This window comes from Anser cygnoides, chromosome 1 (assembly GCF_040182565.1).
Source record: "Anser cygnoides isolate HZ-2024a breed goose chromosome 1, Taihu_goose_T2T_genome, whole genome shotgun sequence".
NCBI classification, from domain to species: domain Eukaryota; kingdom Metazoa; phylum Chordata; class Aves; order Anseriformes; family Anatidae; genus Anser; species Anser cygnoides.
Genome location: NC_089873.1, coordinates 34,822,484 through 34,835,488, shown reverse-complemented (window position 1 = coordinate 34,835,488; position 13,005 = coordinate 34,822,484). Strand labels below are relative to the sequence as shown.

The window sequence follows — 13,005 nt, the reverse complement described above, 5'->3', positions numbered from 1 at the left end:
ATTCAAGATAGAGTTAGGCCTTCCTGTATATATTTTCTTGTTTAAGGTCCCAACTGAATTTGGTTATGTAAGAATAGAGCCCTGAATTGTGTGAAAGCATGTAAATGGAACTGAGATTTATGTACAGTCCTCACTATGTACTGAGGATTTGTGAGTTGCTTTGCAGAAGCAAGTGAGGAGAGTAGATGGTGCAAGTATAATAATTGACTCAAGGTTGAAATGGCAATGAGTTTTTATGAATTTTCCTTGTAGCCAACAGGTTGCTTTAGCCAGATATTTTGCTGGGAAGAGAGGGTTTTTTGATGTGTATAAGTCAACATTTTGAGGTGTTTTTTCATGTGTCTTCGATACATAGACACGCAGGCACACACAAAACACAAAATGAGCAATTCTTTTAAATGGTTCAGGAAAGTCTTTGACACTGTCGGCAGTGATCAAGCTGTTAGCACTTATATACCTTGTAAAGTTAAATGCGTTTCTATTCTAGTTCTACTAACATAAAACATAACTTTTTATGTACTTGGAAACGAATGATATTTTCGATTGTAATTGTCTTGCTTTATGCAATATTTCATGGCAAAACTGACAGGTTGTTTATTTTTGTAACCTCATAGGGACTTAAGTCACAACAAATTATCTTCAATCAAGACCAGTTTCTTGGATCACCTCCATAGTCTTCGGGAAGTGTAAGTCCGTTTGTCTTTATTTTTTTTTTTTTAAAGTGGTTTGTATATGTTAATTGTATCACTGGGATATCAATAACTTGGGATAATAGGTTGACAGTTATGTTCTGATATTTTACATTAAGTGAAACTGGAATTAATTTCAAATTTTGGGTTGACACCAGCAATTTAATAAATCCAATGTATATACTTCTGATTTACGTTAAAGCTAACTCTCAATTTTTTAAATATTAATAGGAAGTTGAACAACAATGAACTGGAGATGATTCCAAATTTGGGGCCAGTATCTGCAAATATAACTCTTCTGTCTTTGTAAGTAGATCTATCTCTTGTCCCTGCTTAGTGGAACTAACTCTGTAGGGTTAGTGGAAATATGTGCATTGCAGAGATTAAAGTAAAATAATTGGAAATAGAGCGGCTTGTGGTTAGGAAGTTGATTATGTCATATTATTTAGCAGGTTGTTTAAAATGTGTATAATTGAGCTTAATCCTTGTAGTTTTTATGCTTCCCTCAGATACAAAGACTGCATTAGAATAAATTTATGTTGTGGTAGTGCCCAGAAGCCTCAGCCCTGTTGTGCTAGGCACTGAACAAACATTAGTAAATGTTACGTAAACTCATACAATGCAGACTTTAAAACAAGAGTTACACTCTATTATTACACGTCTTGGCTGAAATCCCAGTTGCGTTAAATCATGGCAGAAATCCATTAATTTCAGTGGGCAGTGTGGGGAAATCCCCTTGACACGCAGCTTTAGGACAAATATCTAGGTTAGAAGATGTTGTGTCAATGTCTTTAAAATGTCTTTCTGCGACCATTTTTATGTGTGGCATAAAATTTTTCCAGTTGTGGTTAATACATACAGTTGTGACACAATTATGTACACGTTCATTGCTTCGTTTGAAAAAAATAATAGGTTACCTGATGTGGTATCTATCATACAGGCATAAAATTGTAAAAGGTAAATAGGACCCCAAACCAAATTTCCTGATTTTAGAGGAAATCTTATTCCTGAGCATTTCACCTGAAATAAGTTCAATTGTTTTTCTTGTGTTCTAATTTCTCCAAAATGTTGAGGGTAATGCTTAAAAAAGAAGTTTGTATCCTACTGTTAAGTGGAGAAAAAAAGCCAACGTGTTTTCATGTGTGGGGTTTGAGTTTTATCAATGGGAATCTAAAGTGTTTAAGCCTAGTAATATGTAGCCCTCTGGCCAAATCCCACTCATGAATACAAATTGCAAGTTACCTTTTTTGAAGAAGCCTGAAGGGTTAAAACAATACAGTAAACTTCAGAAAGCTGTTCAGCTAATTAAATTGATCACTATTCAATTGCTTACATCTGGTGATTTATAGGGGTTTGTTTTTACTCTAGGCCCAGGTCAGCTAAGTCAGCTGGTGCAGCCGCTGTGTCTGGACTGCTCTGTTTGAATAAGAACTAAGTGACATTTGATACTGATGTGGTTTCTTACAGATCAGAATCAGAAAAGAATGAAAGAAAAAGCAGATGGTGTCTGACAAATAACTATTGAATTTAAGCATATCATCTATTTCAATTTTGCATTAGTGTTGACGTTATTTTTACACTGGCATAGCATTCTGTAGTTTAAGCATTTCATTGATCTAAAGAATGTATTTCTGTTTATTTTTTTTACCTTGTTAAGGTTCTTTTTACCACAAGGTTGGAAATATTAACTTAATAAAGTTTTATACTGTCTTGCCTTACTTGTGATGAATACAAACTTGAGAATTTGTCTTAACATCACCTCTAGTCCTTTTCATAGAAACTTAACTAGTTTAGATGAACCTAAAATCACCCTTCTGAAGCTGTGCAAAGATTTTTGTTTTCCTCTGAGAGAATGAAAATCAGGTGCTGCTGGATTGGTTGTTCCATATCCATAGGTTACTAGCTTGGTTCTTTTGCCCAGGTGGTAAAACATGGAAAAAAAAAACAACAAACTTTATTAGATCTGTTTTCTGTACTATGACACGTACAAGGGGGGAGGGGAACATTCTAAAAGTTGTTTTCATACAACCAGTGCGGTTAAAGTTGGTCTGGTTGGGTGATAGCTTGTTCTTATTCTAGTTTCAATTACTTCTGTATGGTTTTGAGAGAATATAGGTATGCCCAAGCTGAGATTTAATACCAGTTGTATGACCACTGTAAAGATTCATTGAGATTAAGTACTTAAAGAACTATTTCAACCACATTAAAGTTTTACATTGACTAACAACTGTCAGTATGTAATAGTTGAAAACAATTGCTTGTTCTTTCTACATACGCTTGCATATGGCATGGATAATTAGAGCATTTATAATAAAAATAAAAAATAAAGCATTTTGTTCATTTAGCAAAGGTTTCTTTTTCAAACTTCTTACAGGTTAAAAATTATTCCTGTAGAAAGATGGTAAGTCTCATTTTACAAAAAAGGGTATAAGTAAAGAAGAATAAGTATGCAGCAGTTGTCTGGCATAAAAATACCTGTAATAAACCAGTTTCATAAATCTGCAAATGTTTCTAATACTTTTTTTAGAGGTTTTAAAAAAAAATGTATTCAGTTATGGGAGGGGTTGTATCAAACTGAATTAATATGATACCTAATTCAAGCGAAGGAAACGCATAGGGAACAATTAGAATATAATTTTTATGCTCGTCAAAGAATAACTGCTTGAAATATACTTCTGATGACTTTCTGCAGTTTTCAACTTTAAAAATGAAAGGAGCTTGTGGAACCTTTCCAAAACAAAGCACTGTTTCTTTGCTGAGTCTTTGTTCCCGCTTCACCTAGTAGTGGAAAAGAGGTGGTTAGTCTTCTGAAATTTGATTTGATTATGTTCCTTATAAGATACATATAAGTCCATACATTACTGTCAGTGAAAAGCCAGCTGTTCCTTCCAAGGAGTCCTCAAGGAATGCTGTGAAAGTGGTGCCTTCCTTTCTGGCCAAAATCTTTACTGGTCAAGAAACTTTATTCTATGAAGCGGATAAAATTCTTCCAAGTACTTGTCAACTCAACAGTGGAGACTTAATTTTACCTGTTCTGCAAGAATTTTTTTGCCTTGCAGAAGGGATTGCACTCATGGTATGTCTACAGTGAATGATTCTGCAGGTATCTCCATACAGCGCTGAATGTCTGAATTCTTTTAGCAGTATCAACAAGCATGAGTGGATTATCATGTTAGTGTAGTTTCTATTTCTGGAGCTACCTCATTTCTAGCTATCTAATTGATATTTATCTAGCTCAGATATTTTCATACTGCTGAATTATGCAGGGTAAACATACCTGGAGCAATAGATGTTCCCAGTCTCATGGTCAAAGTCTGTTGGTAATATTAAACATTGATGCCAACATCTCGTTTTGTATGGATGCCAACTGAGAGTTGAACAAGGTATTGGGCACGCACACCCCCACCACTTCCCTGGAAAGACCATATGTCTGTGTGAAGGAATATACAAGCAAATGGAGGTAGGCTCATTATATGGCTGGAGGTGCATCTAACATACTCATCACATAGATAAAATGTGATGAATATGTATCATATCAAACTTCATAGGAGAGCTGCTGAGCCTTCTGGGAATCTGGAAACTCTTGTGAACTAAATGGGTGGTACTTAGAGCTAAATCTGTTCTGGAGGCCTTTGGCTGTGAAGCTGTCACGGTTTCCCGGACATTAATAGATGTAATATCTGCTGGACAGAGCAAAAAGTAGGACTTATCTTCCCTATCCTAAATTCCTGAGAGTTCAACACGGTAAGGATGAGTTGGGAGCTGTAGATCCTCTTCAGAATGAATGGAGAAAACTGCTCTTCCTGAAGTCTTTTCTAAGTTCAGATGACTTGTCCACTAAAGCCCATCCAGGTATCTACTTTAAACTACTTTTTAGGTGTCTGAAATTAGGTTCCTTTTGAAACATCTAGCAAATGTACTTAGGCATTGCCTGTTTTACAGTGATTGTTACTTGTAAAAGTCTGATAACATCTTTCAGCATGATTGACCATTTAAGTAAATTATTTGAAACTGAAATGTAAGGCTTTCTTTCTGCCTAGACACCAAGCCTTTCACTATCTTCTGGCAGAGAAGGCAGAAAGAGAGAAGTTGAGCCATTTGCTTCCATGGACTTCCAGCTCCCCAGTCAGAACAGTAGCTGCTAGGTCGCTCCAAGTGCTGGTCAACACCAGGTTTTGGAGAGAATACTAGATTTGCTAACTGATTACCACAAATATATAGAGTATGGATGCCATCCACAGTAATGTAGCTGTATTAATGTAGCCATACTTACCTATAGAACCTGAAATATGTTAGATGTTTCCTAATTTGCATTCCTGAAGTGCTTTTAAAATTGGTTAAATTGATATAGAAATTGTTCTGAATCATAGAATGGCTCGGGTTAGAAGGGACCTTAAAGATCATCTAGTTCCACCCCCCCCCGCCATGGGCAGGGAGTCAGATTTGAAAATTCTGTACTTACAGGAGAATAAATGAGTTATTCTCCATTATTTCTGGATAGGTGGATCTCTTTAGTGCCTGTTCCTCTAACAGACACAGATATTCTAGTTCTAGGAAAACAAGCAAAATTCTCAAGTAGTTTCCTATTCTAATGGTATTCCTTAACCAAGATATACTAGTCCTGTCCTATTGATCATGAAAACCTGCTAGAATTCATGACATTGATACGTGGGAAGAAAACCTTGCCTCTTAGGTCTGTCATTGCTGTAAAGTTTTGAACCTAGTTTGAATCCAGATTCCTTACATTCATACTCTGAAGAGTGGAAGTGATTTTTTTATTATTTTTTTTATTTCAGATGTCCATTATATGTACTGGTATAAAGGTAGTATATACTAAAATCAAGTATGTTTCAGCACGACTGCTTTGGTTGTAAGCTAGTAATGTTCAAAAGTTCTTACCAGAACTTTTCCATAGTGTCTCTATAGTATAGATAAGCTCTTTCACGATTCCCTGGAGAGAAAAAACAAACAAAAAAACCATGCTAGCACACAGGATCTGAGCTTATTATAGTAGACTTGATGCCTTCTCCAAGACTGAAGAAGTCTTGATTCCACTTTTGGGAAGAGATATTTAACCCACATAAGTAAAACAAACAAATGTTGTTTGAGTGTGACTTTTATCCTTCAACTTTGATTAATTTGAAATACGTAATGCTGTTACTACATACCAGAATCAAGGTATGATTTCATGCAAGGTTGAGGCTTTGTTCAGTGTTGTCATCTTTGTGTATGCATGCATAAGCATAATGTATGTCATACAAAAAACGCCTGTAGGTCTAGCATATGTTGTCGTGGTGTGTTAAGAGCTCAAGAAATTATTTGGATTAATAAAAGATTACTTGGAATTAAATTGGGTTACATTCAGAATAATTGGGAATCTCCCAACAGTCAGCGATGGAGGGCATTTAAAGATGCTTTGGGTTGTGATTTAACCTAAGGGCAAAGCAGTGCAACTAAAGCTGAAGAAATTGATTGAAACTGAGTAAAATAAGTACACCCTCCTTATATGAAAGTCCTGTATGGCATTTAACTGCCAACTATCATTTGTCTGCAGAGTCCAGTTAATACCTTCTGAAGATTTTTAGTTTATGGATTTATGCTTTGTGAAGAAGGAAGAACACCCACTGGTTTGCAAATTCTACAACATTGTTTAAGATTTTGTTTAAGGATATACAGTTTCAGTGGTAAATTCATGCTCCTTCACATGTGGAACTTAAAAAAAAAATAAAAATAAATAATAAAAAAAAATTGTGAACATCATCCAGCATCGTCAATGTACTGTATTTTGAGTGATTTGGAAAATGGAAGACAGCAGTCAGTGACTTCAGAGAGATGGACTAACTTCAAGCATTAGAGAATTCTGCCTCCCCAAATAAATTTTATTGTTCTTATCAAAATATAAGAACTAGAATTAATATTTTATAAAAGCATGTTTCTTATTACCTACACCCAGGTTATGCTGTGTGATAATCATCTCAGCAATAGGAACTTGAAAAGACGTACATGCCAAAGTCTCTATTGTGTTGTCCGTGGCTGTGTGGTGCTTAGCTGTCGACTGGGTTAAGCCACAACACGTGTATAGGGAAATTCTGACATTAGGCTAGCATTAAATGAAATGTTTTAAATAATCAAGAGATTTTCCATCTTGATGAACAGATTTTGTTTTTGATTTAAAAGCACTAATATATGTGGAACAGGTGATTTAGATAGAAGTATTCTTGTAGTTTATGTTGTAAAAACTGATCGTATTAATCTAGAACATAAATAGTTTTAGTAAGCCATAGTAGAAAATACAAAGTTCATGATGCAGAACAAAAGGAACAATGATTAAACAGTATTTTTTGAAGTTTTACACTAATACCTAAAAAGAGGCGTATAGAATATGCAATACTGTAGATGTTTTTTTTTTTTTTTTTTCTGCTACCTGGGAGGATTCTTCAAACCAATCTGCACAGGAAGCCTTAAGGGCAGTTGAAACAAGGAACCACATGGCTGTTCAGTTTCGAGTTCTAAGATGATAAAAACATTGACAGTATCTTGAAATGTGAGGTTTCTTGAAATGTGTACACTTGTCTGTTAGGTGGTAGACTGAATCCATGGGTTGGTTTTCAGTAGACTTTGTACAGCATTCAGTTTGTAACATCGTTTTGTTGGTATATGCTGAGTTTAAATGCTCTGAAGACACATGAAGTTTTATATCCTGGATGCTTAAAAAGTAAATGACCAAAAAAATTAAAATATTGGTCAGGAGATAAAATGGGCCCAAAGGACTAGGAAGTAGGCAGTCAGTTAACTGTAGGGGTCACAGGTTTTCATAGTAAACAAAGTTATTCCAACTTTAAATGTAGTTTTCTTATCAGCCACTCTAAAATGACTGATTATTCAATTTTTAATTTCAAGCCTTTGGTGTTCAAGGAGCACTTCTGAAAAGCAAAGCTAAAAGTCACTTGTTATATTGAAAAAGTGCCAGGTCATCATGTTTAAACGGAAAATAAATCAGCAAAGTTATCTAAGTCAAGAACAAAGATTTGAAGAAAAAAAGGTTGTTTTGCTTTTTTTAGTGACCAAAAACAACAAAACAAAGTTTAAAAAAAAAAAAGGCAACAGGGAATGCCTAGAAAGTTTTTTCAGGTGCAGACTGGTGTTTGCTCTGAAAGGCTGGTTCTGCTTGTTGCTCATCTAATCTGTGCAGAGGCTGCGGTGAACTTACTGCAGAAGATCTGCAAGTTTAATATACTAGGTTGCATAAACAAGCTCTGAAATTTTAAAGCTATATTATCTCAATACCCTAGCTTTATCTTTGTGTCTTACTATATTAGCTTCTTCCCTTTATCTTGCTTAGTTGCTCATTAATCATGATTTCAGTCGTCAGTAAAATTTCCTCTGTGGACAGCACACTTTGCTCCAGTTACAACATGGTTGTTCCCTGAGATTGGTAAAGCCTTATGCTTTCAGGCAGTGGAGGCAGAGCTAACTCCATTGTGTTACAAACCTTTACTTTGTGTAGCTTATGGTATTGCAATGTCAGGTTCTTACAGTAAATAAGTAATAAAAACGGGAGTGGTCCGTACCACTTAACATTTTCAGACTACGTATCTGAGTCTTCTTTTTCACTCTTACAAGTAACTAAACTACCTCTTAAGTTGAAAGTGGCTTCTCACAGATCTTTGCTAAATAAGATGGTGAACTATGATGAAAGATTTGTAAATTCATCTGTATTTTTGGCATCTTCCTGTTTTCTTCCATTCTTTTTATACCATGAGAAGAAGAGGGTGTTGCACCCAATTTTTTTGGGGGGGGAAGTACTTGAACATGTACTGATCACTGTTTTTCATTCTTAATATGTGTGCTATCTCATCCTAGTTTGATTAATCAACATACAGCAAAAATACCTATCTAATTTTATGCACAAATGTAGTTACTGGAAAAAAATGGTGATTAATCCTTTGTACTATTCAGAAGTGATCTTATTTTAATCATAGAATCATTAAGGTTGGAAAAGACCTTCAAGATCATTTGGTCCAACCATCATCCTACTAGCAATGTCACTCGCTAATCCATGTCCCTAAGCACCACATCCAACCTTTCCTTAAACACCCCCCACTGACAGTGACTCCACCACTTCCCTGGGCAATATTGTGTGCCCTTTTCTGTTTAAAATAAGGAAATGTATATCTAAATACTGGCATTTCAGATCATGCTTCAAACAGTCATTTTGAGAAGTAGAATTCAATTAGCTGAAGCAAATATGTAAAATAGTTTATACATCTGCTCAACTGGCAATGTGGAAATAAGAGTGATAATTTTCACTGTTTGGCAGTATCTCAGTAAGGAAAGTTTTTGCAAAGTGCCTTCAGTAAAGACATATTTTTTCATAGTCCTTGTTTGCAGGATTATTTGGAATAAGAGTAGGAATGACAAATCTGACTGCCATTTTGCAGTAGGCTGATAAAGGCAGCTGTATGTGGAATCCAGAAGAATGCTATCTCAGTTCATATTTAGAAAGCTGCAGTCACAAGAAAGAAGTTTAGATGCAAGTCTTGAAAATGAAAGCTTGCATTCAGTAGGAGTGGATGCCTTTCCCTTCTATGCTTGCCAGAGAAAGTGGTATTGTGTGTTTATAAATCTAGCATACTGAACTGAAGTCTGGCTCCCAATATTAAGAAAATTTTGGTCAAATATTTTACATCCTTGTCATCTCTTCAGTTACCACTTTATTATGGGAAGGATTAAGATTTGGATGCTGCCTGGAAGAGTTTGTTTTGAAGAAGGATTGAAAAAAAGGATAGAGGAATGCCAGACTGGGCTTCAGGCATAAGGCAACTTGGAGGAAGTCCCAAAAATGAGAGTGGTGGTAAACCATGTGTGACTTGGGCTGAAGTTGTGAGCAAAAAGCTAGAGCAAAGAAACTTACTGGAATTAGTTTTTGCAGTCTTTGCCATTTGGTGTGGAGACTAAGAGGAAGTAAATGAAAGAATTTGAAAAGGAACCTGTCTTAGTCAGACCTGCAGACATGGAAACTAGATTTTTATGACAGCAATTAGATTGAATGATGGGAAAGGGAAGAAGAATCTAGAAACCCAGAGTTTGCTGTAGCAGAAATATAAAGTAGTGAGAGCCTAGACGAATGCTTTTGCAATGAGAATGGAAAAGAATGCAAATTTTATGAGCTATTTGCAGTGGAAAAACTGGCATGATTTTCTGATAAACAGCGTTAAAGAAAAAGATGAATTAAAAAGAATAATGGATCAGAAAAACAGAACGCTATTCTCATGTGACAAAATGGAAGAATGGCAGGAAATTTTACCATGAAAAGTTGGAATGAACTGAGATGCCAAGCGTAAGTAGTGGGTTTATATCATAGAGATGTGGTAGATGGTTATTGCAAGAAAGAGTGGTATGTGGTGACTCAGTGCCTTGAATGAAATAGAAGTAGACAAGGAGAAGGTCCCTCAACAGTTGAGATTTGGGGTAGACCTAGAAGGGCACCCAATCTGAAGTGCCTACGCTTCAGTCTGCACTCTGCGAAAGGGAGAATAGTCTCTGAAAGTAAAGGATAGATGTTTTTCTTAATGAGCCCATAAATCAGATTAAGAATGTGATTTATAACATTGGAGGGTGTTACGCTGGGTTTAATCTAGGTCATACTTAGAGCTGTGTAAGATTTTAGCATTAATTAACAATCATGGAGTGCAGCGAGTCTGCAATGGGTTATTATTTCTGTTGTCAGCTCCTGCTGAAATAGCTGTGTTTTCATTGCTTTTGTTTACCTTCATTAAAATAAAGTGATGAGCTTATGCATTCATTTGGCTATCACATGCTAAGTAACATGGTTATTTTGGAAAGGCCAAGAAGTGGAATGGGAAGAGTCCAGTGTATCAAGAGAAGAGTTTGGAAGGAAACTTTCATTATGTACTGATATTATGACTGGAATCAGGAGAGAACTGCTGTGAAGTATCAAGTGTTTGGAAGTTTGTATTTGCTTCTGTTTTCTTTTTGATGATGAAATCATCTCTGAATCCCAGAGCAGTTTCATTCTGCATCTTTCTCTACCCCTTTTCTCAATTTGGTTTGGGAATTAGTAAACCTTTGGTATCAAGTTTGGCACAGGGAATCAATAGGCTTCTGAGTTTTGGTTTTATCCTATAAAGCTATGACTACATACCAGAAAAAGCACAAAAAAATAAGACCAGAGACTTGCGGACATCTGACATGAAAGAACAATGACAGACAAGGAATGTGGAATGAAGGAGGCCTTCAGAAGAAAGACCTGCTTGCTTCAAGGAACATGTGGAGCCTGTGCGTCAACTGGACGGCAGACTTGTAGACTTAAAAGTAGGACTGGAAGTGAGCCAGCTCCTGGCTCTATTTCTGGCATCATCATCTCAGAAATATTTCACGTGAAACCTTTTTTTCACCATTTCTAACTGTTGCAAAGATTTTAAAAAATGAAGGGTCTTAATTCAATGCAATTAATCGGATATCTGATGATGAGAAGTTTGTAGTCCCATTCACTCACATCAGGAAATTTTTGTAAGGGGAGTGTTAAGCTTGAAATTATAACTATGATATTATAAGTAATGCAATTGTTCATTAAGTTCTAGCTAATTTTATTAGTCAACTGTGTAGAAATCAGACAAAAAATTTAATCTTTTCTCTCTCTTTCTTCTTGTAGGAGAGTTACTGAGACTTTTTTTGTGGTATGCATTCCTTAAAGTTTTCCAACCTCATTCTAAAAGCCACAAAACATGAATCTTCCAGCACTTTCTAAGGAAGTTTATTACAATCTTGATCTTTCATCTTTACAAGATGAAGTAGTAGAAGATTATTTTTTATCTTTTGGCTAAGTTTTCTTCCACTCATTGTCTTCACATCATTGTTTCTTGTGAGAGCTCCGAAAGTCTGGAGGAGTTTGGGGGAAAAAAAGTGAAGGAAGCAATAGATGTGACAGCAGTTGTGTGACATCAGTGGGTGAATTGAAGGAAGACAGGTTGGAGCAACCACAAAGATTTAAAGAAATGTGAAAAAGGAGGCTTTGTGCTGTAATGTAATGGAGACCACCCTGTACGTGCTCGGATGTGGACAGTCATGTCTGCTTTGCCTGTGCTGACATGGCTGCCTCCAAGCCAGATGTAGTTTGGAAGCTGTGTAAACACAAGATCGTCAAACTAAACATCTATGAACCCCAGTGTCTTGGCTTCAGCAATGTTCAGAAAGACACATCTAGTCCTAGCAGAACATTTTTTTTCTCTTTATATATGCTCTTAGTCTTTAACAAGAGACTCCAGCATCATTGCATTTGCATGTTCCTAAGGCAAATTTAATATATCCTTTCAGCCAGGGATTAGTTGGGGGGCAGGAGTTAAGACGTCTTAGTACAGAATTATAAAGGTGTTAAAACAGAGTTGTTTTACACCTAACAACTTTGGAAAACAGACTGCATAGACACAGCTCTCCAAAATTATTGTTCTAGACAATTGCAGTTTTACCAGTTTGCTCCACCTCCAGACTCACACACTTGCTCCTTGTCAGGATCGTGGTGCAGGATAAGAAGTCTAAGAGATTCTCAGAACACAGCAGGTCAAGATCTACCTGGAAGAAAGGTATGGTTGAGCAGGAAGTGCAGGAATATATATATATATATATATATATGTGTGTGTGTGTGATATATACATATGAATATATATAAATATATATAAATAAATGTATAAATATAAATATATATTAAAATATATATATATATATTTGTGCTGAGGTTTTGTTTAGAAAGAAAAGATAGGGCTTCAGGTCTTAATCTATTTCAGAGTTGCAGCTTCCATGTTATAGAATGAGAGCAACGAGCAGTCTCATTTGTAGGCTTACATAGTTACTTCGCTGAAATAGAACACATTGGATTTTGACAATCTTAATCAAAAGATACTTAGTCATACTATCTCAGATCTTAATTTTTTTTTCAGCAAATAAGAACTGTGTTGAAGTAGTGTTAACTAGATCCTTAACAAAATGGATACAGCAGTTGCTGTCTTGCTTTATATTTCCCTAGAGGCAAGGAAAGTACAAGTCAATATGTCAAATGTGTTGTAGCTGTTGTTTATATGGAATGAATCTTGAGATCATGATTGATAGGGCTGTTATAAATGTTTTGGCCTAGTGGTATGGCTAAAGTCATGAATGCAGAGAGGAAAAGCTAGGGTTTCTCATATCCCTAATGAAAAACTGATATTCTGTCTTAAGATGCTATTCACATGGACTTGTGTGAAAATAATTAAATCAGTCTGCATGCACTTATTTTTTTCTCCTGGAAGTTGGAGTGTAG

General features: G+C 35.8%; 1 protein-coding gene across 2 annotated transcripts in view; it reads left to right on the top strand.

The window, feature by feature from the left end:
* Window positions 1-13,005, top strand: part of LRIG3 (leucine rich repeats and immunoglobulin like domains 3) — a 43,644-nt gene that overhangs the window by 7,246 nt on the left and 23,393 nt on the right. For both annotated transcript variants that reach the window (XM_048065425.2, XM_013198868.3), the window contains exons 2-3: window positions 615-686; window positions 921-995. In XM_048065425.2, the coding sequence (XP_047921382.1) occupies window positions 615-686; window positions 921-995 (147 nt within the window). The remainder of the gene's footprint in view (window positions 1-614; window positions 687-920; window positions 996-13,005) is intronic.